The 21,597-nt window shown below is 34.1% G+C and overlaps 3 protein-coding genes across 13 annotated transcripts; all 3 read right to left on the minus strand.

Moving 5' to 3' along the window:
• Nucleotides 1-160: 160 nt before the first annotated feature.
• On the minus strand, nt 161-3,899 carry LOC113688616 (protein NUCLEAR FUSION DEFECTIVE 6, mitochondrial-like). 6 transcript variants are annotated; one of them, XR_011814360.1, is made up of 4 exons: nt 3,684-3,899; nt 3,446-3,567; nt 2,199-2,259; nt 1,111-1,472 (listed from the first exon to the last, which is right to left on the minus strand). XR_011814360.1 is itself a non-coding variant. In XM_027206491.2 (3 exons), the coding sequence occupies exons 1-3, from the start codon at nt 3,836-3,838 to the stop codon at nt 1,884-1,886; spliced, it is 297 nt and encodes a 98-aa protein (XP_027062292.1). In that variant the 5' UTR covers nt 3,839-3,897; the 3' UTR covers nt 1,638-1,883. The 6 variants fall into 6 exon arrangements, 1 of the variants encoding a protein (XP_027062292.1); XR_003448006.2 differs by lacking the exon at nt 1,111-1,472 and adding an exon at nt 1,638-1,929; XR_003448005.2 differs by lacking the exon at nt 1,111-1,472 and adding an exon at nt 1,638-1,903 and having other exon boundaries at nt 3,684-3,898.
• Nucleotides 3,900-5,837: 1,938 nt separating this feature from the next.
• LOC113743264 (protein NUCLEAR FUSION DEFECTIVE 6, mitochondrial) lies at nt 5,838-9,599 on the minus strand. Of its 6 annotated transcripts, none has more exons than XR_003461063.2 (4): nt 9,316-9,596; nt 9,076-9,197; nt 8,065-8,124; nt 5,838-6,119 (listed from the first exon to the last, which is right to left on the minus strand). XR_003461063.2 is itself a non-coding variant. In XM_027271223.2 (3 exons), the coding sequence occupies exons 1-3, from the start codon at nt 9,465-9,467 to the stop codon at nt 6,112-6,114; spliced, it is 282 nt and encodes a 93-aa protein (XP_027127024.1). In that variant the 5' UTR covers nt 9,468-9,597; the 3' UTR covers nt 5,838-6,111. The 6 variants fall into 6 exon arrangements, 3 of the variants coding, with proteins under 3 accessions (XP_027127024.1, XP_071904970.1, XP_027127023.1); XR_003461064.2 differs by lacking the exon at nt 5,838-6,119 and adding an exon at nt 6,376-6,809; XR_003461062.2 differs by lacking the exon at nt 5,838-6,119 and adding an exon at nt 7,297-7,627 and having other exon boundaries at nt 9,316-9,595.
• A 1,240-nt stretch (nt 9,600-10,839) lies between these two features.
• On the minus strand, nt 10,840-17,027 carry LOC113743380 (uncharacterized). The gene is made up of 17 exons (XM_027271367.2): nt 16,872-17,027; nt 16,675-16,764; nt 16,432-16,543; nt 16,169-16,196; nt 15,456-15,554; nt 15,294-15,363; nt 15,158-15,192; nt 14,988-15,062; nt 14,817-14,912; nt 13,918-13,981; nt 13,418-13,471; nt 12,905-12,990; nt 12,753-12,813; nt 12,577-12,641; nt 12,292-12,397; nt 11,540-11,628; nt 10,840-11,173 (listed from the first exon to the last, which is right to left on the minus strand). The coding sequence occupies exons 1-17, from the start codon at nt 16,935-16,937 to the stop codon at nt 11,011-11,013; spliced, it is 1,359 nt and encodes a 452-aa protein (XP_027127168.1). The 5' UTR covers nt 16,938-17,027; the 3' UTR covers nt 10,840-11,010.
• Nucleotides 17,028-21,597: the final 4,570 nt, after the last annotated feature.

The raw sequence follows: 21,597 nt of genomic DNA on the forward strand, positions 1-21,597 counted from the left end.
TGTGGTAGCACGATGTCCGTATTTTGAGCTTGGTTGAACGTTGAACCAGATCAGATGTTATTTCGCAGAATCTCCCAGCCAAAAGTTTTTAGTTTTAAAAAGGTTATGCCAACTAATTAGGCTTAATTTGCCTTCCTAACCCTTCCACTCCTTTGGAACAGAAAACAATTAACTCACCTTTACTTTGCAAAGCCAAACTAAAATGTGAGATTCATCATCTAGATTAAACAGGGTAGACCTAATATTAGGTGATAGAATAAAATCAGACGGCACCTCACAATCGGTCTGCCAGAGCGTTTCCAATCGATGAATAATATTTAACAAATGCAGTTAGAGAGCCAAAGAAGAGTTCAAGGAACTCAAGAAAATCCATTCTAAAGTTTGTCATTTGATCCCTCCGAGTCTTGATATCATCCGAAGCTCCAAATCTGCCTAGTTATCTGAAATAATTGAAATATGAGTGAGCGACGACCCCGGTTATCAAAAGGAATATACTAACATATGCACATTTCTTGGTTGGGGGTGAACAGGCAGTAGACGACTGGAACGTCACCCCACAGAGCACTCAGTTCTGGATGCAAATTAAGAGGGACTATCTATTTCAAACCCCATATAGACATCAAAATTGACGCCTATCAAGCAAAACAAAGATTGTAGATTTTAGCATATTGATAATGATCTAAATCAACATATTATTGTGCCACTAACCCCAACAGTAGTCTATTTACCATCAAGACACTTAAAATTGTCCTGTCAGAGGTCAATAAAGCCTTCATATCAGACAAAAAGTGACCAAATTTTTTTACCATCACATAGCGGTACATAGTTAAAAACAATATGAACATGAGGCACCAATAGTGGAAAGCTTATTATATTAGTAAATCTTATCATGCAATCAAATACGCAATAATTAACCAAAAACCAGCGATGACTCTTCTTACTCCACCATCACTCCTACATTCTAAATGATATAAGACCAGTATACTGAAGGGAAAGCACTGCAAGGAAAATGGCATATAGTTGGCATCTCATGGGGTCAATTACTCATATCACCCATTCACAAACCAAAGTCTGCAATGAAACAAAGCGGGCTTTAGTATCTTTGGAGGATAGTAGAAAATTGATCATACATTATAACTGCAAGCTGCTTGATACATGAGAAATCAAGAATATTGCCTTGATGACTTCATACAATGACGATGCTTGAAATGAATTAGAAAAGATAGAACAATAAATACATCTCACATCCATGTCAATTGGTGACATTTAGCATCTAATGGCAGAAATTGGAAGTCTAATCTAGAAGTCACCAAAAAGAAGCAATCTGTAGTTTTGGAAGGAATGACATCCAAAACAACTTTTCCGCAGCTCGTTGAAACCTCTACTTAGTGCCATTGAATGAGAATGTTGAGACTTGTTCATTATAATTTGCTTGAGCACTCCAAATACTCATCACACATCATCATTGCAAGCTGATTGCATAAGAATTACTTGTAAGTTCCAAAGCAACCCCATTTCTACTTAGATTATCTCACATCTACTAATGACGCTTTCATCTAACAAAAGTGCACAAAAAAAGACAATAAATCTGGTGTTTAAAACATCTGCAAATAGCTGCCATCTCAGACAAAAAGACATCAAAAAACCAGCTATATTGAATTTCAGACCATAATATAGTAATATTACATCATTAAGCTTCTCAGGGGATACCACATGTAAGCAGGTAAACTACCATTGTCAATCTACACAATCAAAAACTATGGTTATTTTATTCCACAAGGAAGCCTAAAGGTCTAGTCTATTGAAGGAATGTTTTCTAATTGAACTGAACTGATGGCTTTCAACGTAGACATATCCAAGTAATCTTCTTTGCTTTGCCATCTTCATTTAGTCTCGTCACAGCCTACAAGAGGAAAATGGAAGAATACACTTCTATATCAAATTACAAAATTAGGTAAAACGACATTTTGACTAACCTTTAACAGACGACAAAAGGAACAAAATTATGGATTGAGTAGCATTCTATAGTACGAAAAATAGTCAATTCAATCAACTAGCCTATGACAAGGAATTCTTCTCTCTCTGAATGAAACTCATATCTTAAAATTTGAATAGTCTGATGTTTTCCCAGTTTCTGCATGATGAGTTTTTATGCGTTAGATAACTTCTAGACAGCATCCTGGAACACGCTAACTTACCACAGGCAGAAATGGAGGGAAAGGACATTGAAGGAGGTTCCTAGAAGATGTTGCTAGATACCTATATCAAGGAGAAAAAGCTGATGGTTAGGGAACCTATTCAAGCAGAGATTGAAATGACTAAAAATATAAAATTCATCTTTCTTATTAGGTGGAAGTCCTTTATAGGAAAGGATGATTTGCTAAACAGAAGATCCTACTAAATAATATGGAATCATAATCCAGATAACAAGGCACCCTCCAGTGCTAATTGATCTTGGTTTTGCAAAAACAACAGCATAAACTAGTCCAATACACTTTAGGAGTAGAATGGAGAGTAATGAAGAACGAGTCCATCAACAGAATTAACCAAATTTTAATATATCAAAATCCTTTTTTGGGCAAGCAAGCTTTCACACTCGTCAAAAGAATCTCAAGTTCAATTTTGTGCTTTCGAGATATTGAAGATTCCTTTCGGCATCAAAACAATGTGCAAGGTCTTTGAAGTTACAGAAAGTGATACCCACTAAAATGTTTTTAAAGATCCTTATTCCAAGATTCCCTGAGTTCATCACGAATGTGCTAGAGTGAGCATTTGATTAGTTTCCAATGCAACTTGTAAGCCTATTTCCACTAAAGAAAACATAAGAAATATCAACCCAATATTTTCAAAAGCAATTGCACTCGTCTCACTTTCTTCCATCCTTCCCCTTGACAAGGAGGGAAAAAAAAGGAAATCCAGATCTATTTTTAAAAAATAAAAAATAAAGAATCCTAAAATCCCTTCAAGATTGTCCTTGCATTAAAAATGCGTTTACACCACATATCTTCCAAATCTACAAATTTACTCATAACATGTACCTTGTGTATTGCTTATTATCCGCAAGAGCTTATAGGTCAACCTTTAAACAAATAGATAAATACTGAAAGTTAAATTAATCGTCAACAGCAATACCATGTTAGTCATACAGAACACAGCACAATTAGAAAACTTACTCACTAGAACACCAAATAAACAAACCATGGCGAATATATATGTGACAAAATCCAAACTAAATCTTCCACGAGCCCAAAAAAAAAATCATACTTTGTCTAACGCACGATAACAAAAAAAAAAATTTGTACATGAACTTCTTAAACACAAAGCTAGTATGCTTACCAACAAAAAAATCGATACATTCGCCAGAATAATGACAAAACACATAAAAATAAGAAAATTATTCAACGAAAGTAAAACTCAAGAATTGTAATATACATATAGTTTCTACCTTCGGGAAGCCAACCGTAACCACAGCGAGAGACAGTCAGGAGGGAGGTCATCAAAGCCGAGGCGGTGGCGGTGTGGTACGGCTGAATCGACTCTATGCAAGCGCTCATTTCCACCGGAGACCTTTAAAAAATTTAATTAATTAAGTAAGTGATTAATTAACAAAACATTGATAGACATATGCAGATTAAGATTGCAATTTTCCGACTGAAATCTGTATATATCTGAAGGTATAATACCTGGAAATGCGATTAGAGAGGATGTTGGCTCGTGAAGGAAAGGTGAAGGCGGAACGAGAGGGCTTGGCTTGGGAAGCAAGTCGGGCGGCGGCAGTGCGGACAGGGGATGCTCGGAAAATGGATCTGGCTGCGGCACAAGTGGCGGAAATGGCCATTTTCTTTGTTTTTGCAAGTTTTTAGTGAGCAAGAGAAGTGACGAAGAATGGGGAGGAAGGCAAAGGGTTTAAGCAAATAAAAAGATATTGGGAAGATAAAAAGGTGTATTGGAAATTGTAAAGATGATGTAAGCAAATAAAATTGGGAAAATAAAATTGTTTGGATTGCTTCATATTTCCCCAATTTTATTTGCTTACATCATCTTTACAATTTCCAATACACCTTTTTATCTTCCCAATATCTTTTTATCTCACATACATCACGTCACAAAAAGTGCTACAGTAAAAATATCCCAAATAATCCCAAATAACTTACAATCCAAACAGTTTTACATTCCATTTTTTATTATTTACACTCTTACTGTTTGTTTTGTTACACAGTTTAATAAATAATAACTATCTAATTAAAATGATAGTAAGAATGTAATTAATAAAAATGAGAGTACAAATAACTTTTTCCTATAACAAAGGTAAACTATAACATAATTATGAATGTGCAAAATCGAAAAATTCTGATTTATCGATCGAATTTGAATTGAATTTGGAATTTTTGAAATCGGTAATTCGGGAATTCAGAATGGAAATCTATTTTTTCCGATTTTGAATTATGCAAAATCGATTCAAATTCGGTAATGAAGTTTTTGAAATCAGAAATCAAAATTGGTATTCGATTTCAAATTCGTTTTATAATATTTATATATATAATATATATTTTTTAATAATATATGTAATATAAAATTTATATTATATAACATAATAACAATACATCTAACAAAACAAAACTCCAAAAAGGACAAAAAGAGCAAAACCTAATTCTGTCTGAATTCGGTGAGAAGTTGTTTTACCAAAAATAGTAAATTATGAGAAGTTGTTTTAAAAAAAAGGGAAAAAAAAGAAAAAAAGGCTTCCAAATTCGGTGAAATTGGAATTTACCAAATTTCAAATTTAATTCGAAATCAGAATTGGTGAATTTGAAATTGAATTCGGTTGGTAAATCTAATGCCAAAATTTCGAAAAATTCCAAATTCAAACTTCTGATTTACCGATTTCAAATTCGTTGCACACCCCTAAACATAATAACAACAACAACAAATAGTCAAATATTGATAATACTGATAATGATAATCGGCGTAGTTGAATATAATCTAGATTAAAGTTTGCTCAGTTTGCTCTAACACCTCAAAAACTCTTTTAACTTTTTCTTTGGTTGAAAAAACTCATTTAAGGATATTTTTCAAGTAAAATAGATTGAAATATTACAATTCTCTATATCCAACTAGTTAAAAACTCATTTTTTGTTTAGCTTAACAAATATTTAAGTCAAGTTTCACAGGGGAGGGGGGAAGGAATATAATTGTGTAAATGAAAAATTTTAATTTTAAATCCTCTGACTTACACTGAAAAAAAAAGTTAGGTTTCTCAAGCAAAATTGATTAAAACTTCAAAACAAGTTGGTATTCATGGAAAGTGAACAAAAAAAAAAAAGAAAGAAAGAAAGAAAAGAGAAGGGAGGATTGGGGAAGGGAGCGGGTTTGGGGAAATTTTTGTACGCAACTCATTGGAAACTCGTATCCTTTTCATTCCGCTGGAATAATAATCAGGCCAAATTGAACCATCACGATTAAAAGCTCATTGGCTCCAATAAGGCGAAGCTGTGATGATTGGAATTTTATTACTTGTATGTTTTGACCTAACTGAAAATCTCAAAATATGAATATTTCACCAATTGGTGTTATATAATCTATGTTATTGGATTTTGAAGACCAGATCTACCCAAGTTTTGACCTATTTCATTTGCTACAGATAGAACTCAAATTACATTAGTAGCTCTATTTTGTTTTGATTGTCGCAGTTTGAATATTGAATTACTACAATCATCTGTTTTGAGCAAATTGTTACAATCTTCGATTGAGAAGTACAATGTAAGACCAACAAATTCAACATTTAATTAGATATCGGAAAAAGTAAAAATTGAGCCGGTAGGAAGAACTACAACAACTAAAGAAGTTTGCAAGTCATATGCCACATTGCAACTGATAATTTTTAAGTTCAAAAACAGTCAATCATTCCTCTTAAATATGTAGCAACTTCGTGAACTGATGAATTCTAGCTGAGGATATGCACAAGCACAGATCCAAGTTGCTGCTTGGAAGAGAGATCACTCAACATCTTGAAAAATAGTGTTACAAAGTCAACAGGAATTCGAGGAAATTCATGCGACAGCTGGCCAAATGATCCCTCCAAGTCTTGTTTCAGCAAAGCACCAAAACAGCCTACTTATCTGTAATAATCAACAATAAGTAAGACAAAAATCCCTGTTCCTGAAAGCATGTCTAATGGGATGTTTTGTGTGTACCAGATGAAGTACACTGTGCTAGGAGTTAACAGGAGAGTATGCAGCTACACAGAGCACCACTGCCATTGCAAACTAGTCAAGGCAGTAAGAAACCCCACCTCACCACAAGATGAAAACAGATGCGGAATTCGATCACCATTTGGTGTGTGTGTGGGGGGGGGGGGGGATCACTAGGGAAGAATCAAGATTTCACCACATAGATTGTCATTTAATACCAAAACCAACCAAACTATATAAGAGACACTATTTATCATCATGAAACTTCTAATTGTCAATCCAAATGTCAATATATCCTCTGCCAGTCACATATGTAACAGCCACCTTGACCCTTGACCAATTTAAGGCATAACTCGTCAATAATCTATTGTAAAGCTCGCGTATGTTTAATACATGCTTATGTGCAAGAAACATATAATTACTCCTTTAACCAATGCTGCATCTAAATGGATAAAGGCCAGTAGAAGCAGAGGGAAAAAACACTAGATAACATATAACTGGCATCTCTCATTAGGTGATTTGCCATCACCCATCCAGAAGCCAGAGATTGTGATGAAGAAGCTTTTCTTGAATGCCTTGCAGGATAGAAGAACACTGATCATACATCATCGTTGCAAGCTGGTTGATACATGAAAATCAGTATATTGTCTTGATGAACTTGTTACAAAGATGACTAAAGGAAAAAGCACTTCTTAAAAAGCTGTTAAAGGAAAAAGTAATCGACATTAGCTGTCAAAACAATTTGTATTAGTGCCAATAGGAAGTGCTCATCTAGAAAGTCAGGAAATCGGACATATATCTCAAGTCACCATAGAAGAGTAGGAACTAGTAAGGTAATTGGAAGAAATAGGCATCAAGTGTGTCTCTTCAGCAGCTCAGCCCAACCTCTTTAACTTAATGCCATTGAAGGAGGATGCAGAAATTTGTTCATTACAATTTGCTCGACCTCTCCACTTATTTATCACATATCATCAGTGCAAGCTGATTGAATGAAAATTATTATAAGTTCCAGGGCTAATTGATTTTCACTTTGATTATCTCACATCAATCACTATTACATCCATATAATAAAACTCTGAAAGCAACCTCCACAAGACATAAAAGAGAGAGACAAATAAATCATGGTATTGTGCAACACCCGCAAAATTTACGAGCTTGACAGAAGGGGATCAGCAGATCAGATATACATGAGTTTCACACTCAAGATCAAGCAACGCTATGATAAAATAGATAATTATGTTTTCCAATAAATCTCAAACTATCAATTAACACCCGTCAAAAGTATTGATGTTATTTCAATCCCTGAAAGGAAACCTAAAGGACTAGCATATTTAAGCAACTAGTTTTGTTGAAAACAAAATGATGGCTTTTGAAATGTAAACCAAAATCCAAGTCATCCTCTTTGCTTCTCCATCTTCATCTAGTCTTGTCATAGCCTACAACAGGAAAAATGAAGGATGCACTTCTTTGTCAACTTACTAAAATTAGGTAAAGCTGATAACCGACTAACCTAGCATGCAACAAAAAGGAGCAGAAAACTGCAATTGGGAGCAAAACTACACAATGAATTGTTTAAGGGCATACTGGACAAGGAAGAGCTTTCAAGGCATTGGATCAATTATTGGCATCCATTTTTCTCTCTCACACACACAGGGATGGAGGAGGTGAAGTTGGACCGTTGATTGGTTAAACGTTGTCAAGTAGATAGGATATTCTAAACAAGTGTGATCAACCAAGAACCCCAGAATTTAAGTTACATGTGATTTCAAAAACCTTAGGTTCCCAAATCTTCAGGTGTATATATAACAAGGTCTAAATTATGCATAGGATATATTAAAGAAGAAAAAAGGGATCCAGCACCAAGCGAACTTACCAGAAATCAAAATCAAGGAAAAAGACATAAAGGAGGATCCTAGAAGATGTTGCTAGAAACCTAAATCAAGAAAGACAACCCGTTTGTTAGGAAATTTATGCAGAGATGATGAGCTGAAGGAAAATGTAAATTTTAAATAGAAGGGAAACCAATCTCTAGGTGCACATCAGTGATGGGAAAAGAAGAATAGGTAAGCAGAAGAAAGCAATGACTAAGATGGAAAAAGAAATGGTATCGGTATGCGAAAGCAACAGGAAAACAGCTCTTAGAACCAGATTTAGGTATAGAATAGAGTATTACGATGATACACAATTCATAGAAGGACACTGAACAAAAATATTCCAAATGCTTTTCAGGTGTATCCTAATAAAACATCTCTATAGTTATTCATGACACCATTGTCCAAATTCAACTCAAAGGGTTAAACATATGGTCTAAAGATATTAGAGAGAGCCCTCTCACGACAAACCAACATCCAACATTGTAAGTTTTAGCACTTACAGAAAGGAGAATATTCTTAAGAGGCTTGTACCATCAAAGGTAGAAGCCAAATGTGAAACAGATTAAAAATTCATACAAACAAAAACTAACTGATTAAACAGAAAAGTCGTCAGTAAGGGAGTATCTATCATCTTTGCAGATATCATTCTTCTACCCACAAGCCAAAAGAAAAACAGTGGATCAGAACACAAAGGTGAGTCCTGAATTCAGAGTACACGCAGCCACTCACACCAAACACAAGTTTATCCCGCATATCTGTCAGATGCTATCGAAATTACTTAACTTACAATCACATACACCTTCTTGTACCAAAAATTATTCCACATTTTCACTCAAAAGCAGAAATCCACCTTGGTGTGAAGAACATATAATGATACATATCACAATTCAGCAATTATTTCACCAGAATAAACCAAGCAAAAATCGAAACTTGTTCTAAGATTGAAGTAATGCGAAAATCACATAAAATTAGCACAAACAGGAAATGTAACAAAATGCATAAATATAGACCTTCAGGAAGCCAAGCGTAGCTGCAACGAGAGACGGTGAGCAGCGAAGTCATCAAAGCCGATGCAGTGGCGGTGTGGTATGGCTGAATCGACTCTACACAAGCACTCATTTCCACCGGTGACCTTCAATTTATTCAATTAAATCAATTAACTACGAACAAAACACACAAAAGAAAATTTAAAAATAAAAATAAAAGAAGCTTTTCCAACTGAAAATTGTGCATGTACTGAAAAGCAGTACCCGAAAACTCGATGAGACAGGGGGGTACGTGAAGGCGAAGAGAAGGGGGAACGAGATGGCTTGGCTTTGGAGGTGACACGAGCGGCGGCATTGCGGACTGAAGATGATCGGAAAATGGATCTGGCCGCTGCAGATGCGGCAGAGATTGCCATTTGTTCTTGGTCGGTTGAGAGTAAAATTTCAGAGAAGAAATGGAAAGCGGAGGGGGGTTTATCCTGCCGAGAGGGTTTCAGTGAATAATAGTTAAAGCCCGATAGGGTTTATCCGGGTCGTTAATGAGGTTTAGCAACACACTACTAGGTCAACATTATTCTTATGTTTGCCAAACACTCCACAATGGTGAATTTTATGGAATACTTTCTCCGTCCCATTATTAATCTCATGCTTTTCATGTATCTCATGATAAGAGTCATTTCAAATTTAATACATGTCTTTCAATCTCGTCATTTGAAAAAAAAAACTTTTAAAATTTCAGTGCATATTTAATAAGAAAATATTTTTAATTCGAAAGATATATATATATATATATATGTATATGTAAATTCACTAATGTCACCGGATTAAAAAAATTTGATTTCTAAATCAAAACTCTAATGTTGAGGCAGGGAAAATATGAGTTTATACTATTAATTCTAAATAAACAATTCGATCATGTACAATAAATATCAACTTCTTGATTTAGATTTCAATCTTTTAGCTGTTAAATTGTATTACTTTCTTTTGAGCAATTTTAAAATGTATTAATCTTAAAGTTAAAATGTTATTCCTTACTATATTATGCAAATTGAAAAGGCAATACTCAAATGAGAGTCAAAATGAAAAGGGTAAATACCCAATGGTTTGTTTAGATAGCGGCTTATTTGCAAAATTTTATTTACTTACATCATCAACACATTTTTTAACCACTTTTTTTCATATATATCATATTAAAAAAGTGCTCCAATATTTTTTTCAAAAAATCATCTCAAATAATTTACTATCCAACAGTATTTGCCATCCAAACACGCTCGATTCGATTCATGCACATAATATAACGCAAGAGATGGATAATCTGAAGGCTAGAGATAACTAATAGTTTAACTGATGTGAAGACTGCCACATAGCCTTGTTCTTGCTTGGTTTAGATTTTACAAAATCTGATCATGAAAACTGATTATAATCAATCAGAATCAACAAAAGCTACTATTTGGATAGTTATGAATTTTAACATTTTTTTTATCATTAAAAAATCTATAATTAAAATACAAATCGAGAACATTACAAAAACTATCTATAATCAATTAAAATAATGAACTAAGTCCTATGTCTCACAGCTTTTTCCATTAAAATTATATTCAACTATCCTTGTACCATGCACAAAATGCATGATGCATAGTCAATTAGACAAATTACCAATGATGGTTAAGCTACAACCGATATTCCCTAAATTTGTTCTCATTCAAACAATAAAAAAATGCTTCCACAATTGTTAATACGAAAGGGCAATTAGACTAATGCAGGTGAATACAATGCAGACTACCAAAATTGGGGCGGCCACAAAACAGCCATTGCTTTGCCTTTGATGCGAATGACAAAAACAGTTGTAACATCAAAATCCTATTTCAATGCTTGACATTCAACTTATAAAGATCATAAATTCCGGCCGAGAGAGAATATGAACATGCATCAGATCCAAGCAGCTGCATGGATTGGAGCTCATTCAACTTCCTGAAGAATTCTTTTCTTGCGGAAGGCCTCTTTGAGCCTGCTTCCGGGTGCACTGTGAGCTCTCCTCCTCTCTTCTTTCCTTCTTGCAGCGTCAGCCATAATACGTCTGAGAGAGGCTGCCTTATATATTGGTTTTGGCAAGTGCCTGTGCCTGTGACACCATAACCACGAAGTGCTGATTAATCATCTCCTGCCTTTTCGGAGTCTCATCATTTTCTCGGAAAATAAGATTTAAACAAAGAAATGACTGGGTAAGAAACTAGGACATTTTGATTACTGTATATTCGGTGAACGCTCTTTAGGAATGTTAGGCAATATAAAAAAGGACCTCAGCAGCATTAGTGTCCTCATTTTCAGAGATGGGGGATTTTCAGTTAAAGGATAGGACAAGAATACAAGAGTTATTTCAGAACCTTTTTGTGTTTAAAAGCCGGTTTTAGATTGTGCTTTAATGAAAGAAACCAGCAAAAGCACAATCAAGGGTAAATATCCTATTTCTAGTGTGTCTCTGACATACCTGACAATACGTTTAACTTCAGGAAGGTGCTTGTAACGATTCTTGACAGCCTCCAGATACTCGTGTTTCTTACGTTCTCTCGGTAAAAGCTGCATAACATGAAAGGATCTTCTCAGCATGAAGTCATAATTTTATAAAGATATATAAATTCGTTTGCACATAATGGATAGCACTGACAAACCAACAAAACCATTGAACTAGCATAGTGCAGATTTTAAGCTGAGAATGCATTTGTACAACCACCCTTTACATGATACCACAAGAAGAAGATAATAAAGCATACTTTTCCTTCTATTCATTCATTCCATGCTTTCCCCAGTTCCCCTTTGCTTCTCCAAGTACAATAAAAGGCCAACACTAAAATGACACTCGACCCAAATTATAATGAAGGTCGCCAAAATATCCGCCATCAGCAAAAGAAGTAGAGATCACAAGCTAACTTGACCGCTACCTTCTGTTGTGAGAGATATTTTCTTAAACGTTCATTAGTTATCCAGTTACACTAATTTTCATTTAAAACTCCAAAAACTTCTCCGGCAATAAAGAAACAGGACTGAGCAAGCAAAGAGTATGAGACAACAGAACGAAAGGTAGCTATGATCTTTCTGTCTGGAAATACTAGGGAAAAAGTCAAGGCCCTCAACACCACTAATGACTAGATGAAAAGCTACTTTCCAACGCAAAAGCATCTTTCAACAAATGAAATTATCAGCACAAAGTAAAAGATATTCATAGAAGAAGGAGGTTCATACAACTCCCAATTGCTCGGATGCCTTAGCTTTCCAAAGTCGAAGGTTGGTGTCATCACTGCCTGAAATAACATAGCTTGCATCACAACTGAACTTGACGCAAAATACCCTACATCATTGAGAGATTCAAGTTAGTAATGATTGAATCATCATCGAATACAACTCAAACAATATATAACTCCAACAGAAAACAGATAAGAGGTAAAAGGCACATTGATATGGACTCTCAGGTTAGATTAATCGAAAAAGCGAAAGAGAAATAGAGGGCCAAACGGGGAAGACAAAGACCTTTGCATTCTTTTAGTATGATAGATTTCCCTGCTGTGGCCACCATTATACTGGAATATTCTCACCTATAAAGTGAAACACAACTAAAACATCATACCTTGATCCACATTGGAATTATCACATATTCAAAATGATTAAAGTGGAGAGTTTAATTCAATCAATGACGGACAACTCACTGTTCTATCATAAGATCCAGTAACAAATTCCCGACCAGTTGGTGAGTAATCAATATCCATACTGCAAAGAAGTCAAGAGGCACTCAGATAAAAGCCTCAGGCTAGATAATGTCATGTACCATTGTTTCTAGAATGACAAACTGCATTCTTACACTGCAGAAACATGATCTTGATGCACACACTTGGCCTCATCCAATTTTCTAGCATCATAGCTGTAGCAGTTGCAATCTTCATTTGCCTGAATCGGTGTAAGAAGTCAATCACAATATAACAATGCAAAAGGCAGAAAACATGTATCTGTGGAAAGACCCGGATATTAAAAAATGGTGCTACACTATAATTAAAAATCAGACTGTTTAACCACTGAACAAGTTTTGAAGCTCATCAAACCAGAAAAGTTTTTAATAACTCCAAAATCTGAATTACAATATATGTCTCAGGTTGGGTATTCTTTTTTTTTTTTTTTTCTACTCAGGGGGTATTCAAAGAGTCAAGTTTCTAACTTAAGTAGATTCAGACCACAAAATCAAAACAAGATTCACTGTCCACACTAGATAATCAATTGAAAATGCTATGTCGAGATACCACTAACCAGACAACTTGCATGTTGTAACAATAAATTAGAAACCAAATAAGAAAGGAACAGCTTAATTGCTTGTCCTTACAGCTGTGAAATTCATTGGCTCCATGGGATTCCATGATATAGAATTAGTTTTTGTCTGTAACAACAACAAAAAACAAATGAGCCTTTAGAAAGAAGTCACAAGATTTCAATAAGGATAAACAGAAACTTTGAAAAATAATCATAATAAAATCTAAAGAAGCAAAACTCTAGTTCAACACTCCAGAGAGATGTTGGCAAATTAGTGCAAGGGCAAGAGGGTAGTAATTCACCCACAGCATCAACAGTTCAACAACAGTAAATATTGAGGCAGAATTTCTTTTACCAGGATATGATCCACCTAGCCAAACCATAATAGGATAACCAATAAAACCGAAAAGGTATGAAATGTTGGGGAGTCATCTTAATATTTAGAGTTTGGATGGCTGAGGAATGACCAATTAATGGTTCCGAAAGGGAATAATAATTAGGAAAGACAGCTATAAAATGGTTCTTCTGTACATTATAAATCTCAAAGCACTGAAATTTAATAGAATACTTTACCCTCATTACAACCCTTCTTGCCGGGGATGACATCCGTAGATCGTATATTGTTATGCTTCGGTCACTGCAGATCAAGTAAACAGATTTCTTTTCTTTAAAGAAGGTAGTTCCAAATAAAGAGCTAAATGCAGCAAACAATCTGAATCAATTATAACAACCATCAAATTCAAAATGGTTATCAAAATAAGACAAAAAAATGGTAGTGCTACAAGCTCCCATGGAAGTATAAGCTATTCAGTGGTAGACTTTAGCGCCTAAACAATTTCAAAGTATAATCTTCTTCGGTTTACCAGGAAGGCTGTGAATCTTCACATAATAATCAATTACTGGGGAAACAAAGTAATAATAGACAGGACAGGTTTTTCTTGCAGCAGCCCATCAAAACCAAACCTTTCAGAATTATTTTTCACTTAGAAGATAACACTTCATCTGATTGAACTAAAATTTCAAAACTGGCAGGGTGCTAGTGCAAATTTCAACTATCAAGACAACATGACAAGTTTACCAACAGTCAGCATGAACACACTCCAACACGACAAGAAAACTATATCAGAATGGGCAGGATATGAACAAGAATTGGCACCATCTTTTCTGATAAACAACTTTAATTCTCGAATTGCATCAAAAGAAAAGGACTCACTAACATAACAAAAGAAAAAGAAAAATGACACAAGAAGTTTTACAGCAGTCAGCATGAAAAAATTTCCACACCAAAAAGGATACAACAGTGGAAGGGGCAGGTGCTACGATGAACAAGAATCAGTATCGTATATGCTAATAAACAACCTTAATTCTACAACTCAACCAAAAGAAAAAAACTGACAAACATAAGAGAAAAATTATATAGTAATACAATTCCTTAAAACTAAATATGATTCAACAGTAATTTTAGTGCAAACCTGGCTGATGTTGCAAGTACATTAGGTTCTCCAGGATTAAACCGAGCAGATACAACTGTATCTTTTCCCCATTCAAAACTGTTCACTGGCTGGGACCTGTTTGAACGTACTCATGAATTTAGCTTTCATTAAATAGAGTGGGCAAACAGAAGAATGAATTTCACAGCTTGCCTGTCATGGTCCCAAATATCAACCTGAGCACCAGCTGTGGCAAAGAGGTTACCATCCCATTGATGATCAACAGCCCTGAAATGTGGCGCCAATAACAAAGTTCTACTAAATCATCATAGTGACGAGAATTGTCAGAATGCATCTGTAAGGCAGTAACAAAGCAAATTTACCAGAATGCATTCTTCCACACGTAAACTGCTAGAGGCTGGAAAGAACGAAAAGGGCCACTTGTTAAGATTTAAAACCAAACACAACAACATCAAATAGTAGTGAGGCACAGAAAAACAAGAATCGAGAAGCACTGACCTCGGATGAGTTATGAGATGATTCTTCTGACTCCATAACAGTAGCAACAGGCACTCTCCAAAGCCGCACCCTGAAGAAAAGTTTAAACCAGAAATAATATGTTAATTAACCTATTGTACAATCAGATTTTGAATATAACTCGTACAAAGAACAATGTCTTACGTGCAATCAGTTCCACATGATACCAGAACACGACCATCAGTAGATGCTGTTAAACCACGTACTGCCCCTTGGTGTCCAGAAAATTGGCAAACAGTTCGTCTGTTACCCCATGAAAGAGAACAAAAATGCTAAGTAATATTTCAATAGACATTCTGCAGGTCATGAAGAAGAAAAATTCCAACAGACACCCAGAGAGACCTCCACACCAATATGGAAAACTTGAGAACAAGCGAGGACAACATAATTATTTCCAGGAAAAATGAAAAGAGCTGCTCAATGAAGCTCTTAATTCAGCCAACATAATTGTACAATTGACAGATGGCTGACAACTATGGGAATAATACATGCAGAATGAGCAAAAGAAAGCAAGTTAACATTTCCCTTTCCCCATATAAGCCCCAAAATCGCCACACACTGTATGAAGTCTAGATAACTATATTAAGCCTGTTGTAATAAACCATGATAGATAATAGCTGGAAACAATAGAGGTGGTAAATGAAAGAAAGAACACGCTGTCAAGCCAAAACTAGCTCCTCTTGCACAAACCCAACAGACATGCATGCATACATCAACAAACATTAATGTAAAAAATGCAAGAAAAGACGAGACATGCTTCTCGAGTTGTAAAGCGTCAACAGAACTAAAGTAAGAACAGAGAATCATCCTAAATAACAAAAGCAACCTTACCCAGTCTAGTCAGTCAGAAATATTACCTCGTAGCCAAATCCCAAAGGCGTATATCTGCAGAGGCATAACAAAGAACCATATGTCAACAATCACTCAATCCAACAGCTTATCAGCTAACTTAATTTTTGTTTCCCTCAACAAAATCTTTTGTTAATTAACAATTACACCCCATCCAGGAAAACACTTCTGCACCAATGGCACATCCCATTTTGTATTTAATGCATTTTAATTGCCACGATATTTGAAATGAAGAAAAGGGGTGGCCACGAGAAAAACTGCATAATTATACCTCCATCCATAGAACCCGAAAAAATCCCTTTTAAGTGATTCGGGTTTTTCGCCATACATGACACTGTATCAATATGCCCATCCATTGCTCCAATAAAGGGCCTCGCAAATATCTTTCAACGGAAAATGATCAGCCAAAAACAAAAAATGAAATTGAGAAAGCCAACAAACTAGCTGAAAAAATCAAATTTGAAAAAAAACACAAACTTGAAACCAAAAACCAGAAAATTGAGCTACTTTATACCTTTTCAAGTTTAGCTGCATTGAGGGCACGGACATACTCAGTTGCTTTCTCTTGGGTTCGAAGATTGGGATCAAAATTCCGGAAAACCCTCTAATCAGAATCAATACATACACAAATTTAAGAAAGCCAGCTGAAACAGCATCCTCATTCTCTCCAGTGAGATAAATAAAGTTTGGGATTGGGATCCTGGTGATTACCTGGAGGTCCTGGCTTCTTTCGCGGGTGAATTCATCTGTGGAACGCGATATCACTTTCACCTTCATTGTAGAATTATTCCAATCCAATAATTGATGAATGGATTGAACAGAGAAACCGCGGGACTATAGCAGCTTAAACCCTACACCCAACTTGAAAGTCTCAACCTGGGAATTTAAGGTCGCCCAGTATCGGTCCACATAGGGAGTTAATTTCACTTTGAGCCCTCAAAAATAAAAAACTTCAATTTTGGCTCTCCAAATGAGAAAATTGTATTACAACCCGAAAATATTTTATCTCAGCTACATTACTAATTTTTAGTAACAATCACTAATTCCATATCTAACAAAGAAGTGAAAAAGTATAATAGTTCATGTCTAATTCCTTTCTTAATTGTGGAACTTGTCATTATAATTATTGTTACATTTTTGTTAATTCATGTTTAGTTCCCTTCTCAAAAATGAACTTTTCATTACATTTTAATGATTGCATTACTAGATACAAATCCATATTTTGTATTACTCATTTTACTAATTTGTTTTTGTTGGTATCTCTCAAAAGTTTCTATTTTATTTTCCAATGTCCTCCACCTCTCCAAGGTTTTTTTTTTTTTTTTCTATGTTATGTCTTACAAAATCCTCCCTACCATTTGCCAATAAAAGTGAAAACAATGCGTTGGTTTGCCAAAAAATAGAGAAATAAAAAAAGAAAGAGATTATGAGTTGTTTCCTTCAAATACTTCAAAATTTTATTAGATATATAATGTGTTCCCTTCACATTTTAAGTTGCCAAACTTATTTCATTTACCACCAATTTTCATTTCAATTTTTTAAATGTGAGTTCGACGTGGCTCGTGATTTTTGTCCAGATTTTTTAATCTGATATTAAATCTTAATTCTTGGGACATCAACTCTAATGTTGATTTCTAATTTCCATTTATAACCTAAACAAGAAAAACAACATAATTAAAAAGAAGAACAAATTGCATGTATACATGTACACAACAACTAATGGCATCAATCACGCTTTTTTCTTAGGCTCTCGTGACTTTTCCCAAAAATCTAGTCGAATGTTATTCTCCTAATACTCCTCCAAAATTTCTCAAAATTTTTCGTTTGCATAACCAACAAATTTTTTTCCAAATAACATGTTTCTTGCATTACAAACACATTTTTAAATATTTTTTTATTTTTCGACCATTTTTTATTTCACATATATCACATTTAAAAAATTATAATAATTATTTTAAATAATACTTTATCCAAACACACTCAAACAAGGTGTTGTGAATTTTTAGGCCAAATTTTGTGGTAGCAACTGCAAACCTCCAAAGCAACTGCAAAATACTCCACACACAAAACTTCGGTCCTCCCAATACACCATGATATAGAGTAAGTAACAGCATGCAATCTCATTTTTTTTTCAGAAGAAAAACAACAATTGACAAGTACAAACATAGAATCTTGAGAATTATTTGGGGAAACTTTTTCTTTATCTATTGTAGTACAATTTTTTTTTTTTGGTGTGGTGGGAATTGGGAAAATGGTTTAGTAATTTGGTCTGTTGATTTTAAGAGAATGATGATTTTTTTTTTTATTGGTACAGAAATTAATGTTCGATAATTTTCATGTTCTTGATTTATGTGTAATAGTATTATATCCCTTAAATATTTTTTTTAACTTTAATTACTAATTCCCCATCTACAAACAAGCTACATAAAAGAGCATGGACTGAAGTGCCATGAAGAAAAAAAAAATATAGGAGTACTTAATTGTAATTTACAATTACAAGCATTCCAGTGAGGTTTCAGTATGTTATAGTAATTTATTTCGATTAAGCCCTCTTTGAGGTTCTTCTTTTATGGTATATTTTTTACTGTGATAATTTGTCAAGAAAAAACCAAAAAAAAAAACAAAAAAAAAAGTAAATTCCAAATAGAAAACTATCAGTCTCACCAAAAACTAATCCCTTTAGCAACATAAGTAGTATAACGCAGAAGAATTAATTACACTTAATCCCCTTTTCTTCTTCTTTTATGTTTCTAATCATCAACAAAATTAAAATCCACAAATCTTTTCCCTTCTATCATGTGACATGAAGATGGATGATAAAATTGACATAGAAATGTACGAGTAAAAGATGAATCTGTCGTATGGTGGATTTTCAGTAAATATGGAATATGGAAAACCAAATCCAATGCAAACCCCGGATTTCATCAAAACTTGATGGCTGGCTACTACAATTTCATCAAAACTTCTCCCTCTCCTTTCTGTACCAAGCATCTTCGTCTCCAACGTAGAAGAAGCAGTGAAGCTTCTGCTCTTCCTAGCAGGCAGTTTTATTATTGGAGATTTTGTTCTAAACTTTTTGAAGTTTTTGGCCTTCACAACTTTGTCTTTGTTTGTTATAGCAACAGCATATGGTATCCTCTTCATGATCAAATTAATACGTGCATTAGGGGAGACAATCGATCAGTTGAGGGACGAGAAGGATGGGAGAAGGTTGCAACAATTGAGAAAGTTGATGAAACAGAATCCATTTCATCTGGTTGGTCCTCAAATAAAGACCAATTCTAAAGAAGATACTTATTTGTAATAAGAGAAAGCAAAGAAAACTCTCACAAGAAAAATTTGCTGGGCTTGTTCGAAATCTATCTATATTTAAAGAAGCAATTACTCAGTAGGAGCTATATTTAATCATTTACGTTGTAATTCTTCAACTACTGAAGATTGGAGGCCAATTTTGGGCAGCTAAAATATAGAAGCCTTCATTCAGTTGGAGAAGTTCCAAAACACGGCAACAACAGTCGAAATTAAATAGTCCTACTGGTAAGCTTCTTGAACCTCTCATACTCATTTCCTGAAAGAAAATATGTCAATTTCAGAACATCATCATCTCTAAAATGTGTCTTTGAATGCATAAACATGGCAAGCCCATAAGCCTTTCTGAGCTGACATCTGCATTTCCTATTCATCCTTTAAATCTCCCTACATTATTTATCGCCTGATGCCAATACTAAGTTTAGTGTTTATTTTAGGAGAAAATGACCTGTTTCATCCCTCACATTTCGCAAAAATATTCTTTTCGTCCCTCACTTTTAAAATGAAGCAAATTCATCCCTGACATTTAAAAATTAAAGCTATTACATCCCTAAACCTAATTTTCAATTTGAATCAAACCACCCAATAACCTAGTAATAAATTTTGAAAATAGAATTGATAGATCATTCGGTCAATTTCATCATATTCACATGACATTTATTAAACCAAAAAAATAAAAATTATAACATAAAAGGTCATTCTTTATCTTGGAATAGTAGCATTTTTTTTTTGGTAAATCTTTTCATGCACCGTTAGTATGTCTGCTTGCGAATCTAGATGTGTATCATACATATAAAATTTGGTGTTTAAATTTAAATTAAAATGATATGGCAGTACATAAAACTGTCAGTGTATACAATGATAATGTAGAAAAGATTAATCTTTCTTTTTTATGTTATAATTTTTTATTTTTAGGTTAATTAAATTTCACATGAATATCAAGTTGAGTTAACCAAGTGATCTACCAATTATACCCCCGAAATTTGTAATCAGGTTGATTGGTGGTTTGATTCAGATTGAAATTTGGGTTCAGGGATGTAATAATTTTAGTTTTTAAATATCAAGGACGAAATTGGTTCATTTTAAAAGTGAGGGACGAAAAGAATATTTTTGTGAAATGTGAAGGATGAAACCGATCATTTTTCCTTATTTTAGTGTATTTGAGATTGTGTGTTCTTAAAGTTGTTTTTGGAGTTATTTTTGAAATTTGTTAATGTAGATCCCACAAACAAATATAGTTTGTGGAAAAAATAGTAAACCCAAATAAAGCCTATATAAAACATAATTCACCAACAATACACTAGGTAAAAATTATTTCGGATTTTCAATTTTAACGTGTTTATCAAACGTGAGAAGACACTGAGTAGTGTGTATCGACTAGATTGGAGATCATGTGAAATATTTACTGTAGCATGTATTATGATGTGATACACGTGAGATAAAAAAGTAGTTGAAAAATATGTTTGTGATGCAAGCAAATAATTTTTTGCAAATAATGTGATATCCAAAATTTAGATAGGAGATAATTTGAAAAAAATATTTAAAATAATATTGTGGCACTTTTGTGGTTTGATATATGTGAATAAAAAGATGGTTAAAAATATAAAAATTTAGTTGAAAAATGTGATTATAATACAAGTCAAATAATATTGGGAATAAATGTTTCATATCCAAATAGACCCAGTTGATCTTGATTGGGAAAAAAATGTACATTTCAGATGACAAGCTGTAAATCTATTTTAAGAACACGTGTAGGGCTTATAAAAAAATATGCTAAGTTGATATTATGTTCAAGTTCATTTACATTCTGAACGTGAATATATTTAATAAAACGCACGAAACCATTCCGAGACCGTTACACATTTACACTAGTAATCATCCCTATCTTATGTCTATTTTTTACTATGTAAGTGCACATATTCACATTTACTTTTCCTTGCATCTAGACTCTTTTTCAAGTTAATCTCCCTTTTGTTAAAAAAAATATATACTATTTTAGATCTGGCACCTGTTAGCTAAACTCTTTTATCAATTGAAAGTATTCAACATAGCACAGAGATGAAACCTATAGAATTAGGGATAATTTCAGAAACCTCCCCTGAGATTTGAAAAATTACACTTACCTCCC

The sequence above is a fragment of the Coffea arabica genome, chromosome 5e, assembly GCF_036785885.1.
Source record: "Coffea arabica cultivar ET-39 chromosome 5e, Coffea Arabica ET-39 HiFi, whole genome shotgun sequence".
Taxonomy (NCBI): domain Eukaryota; kingdom Viridiplantae; phylum Streptophyta; class Magnoliopsida; order Gentianales; family Rubiaceae; genus Coffea; species Coffea arabica.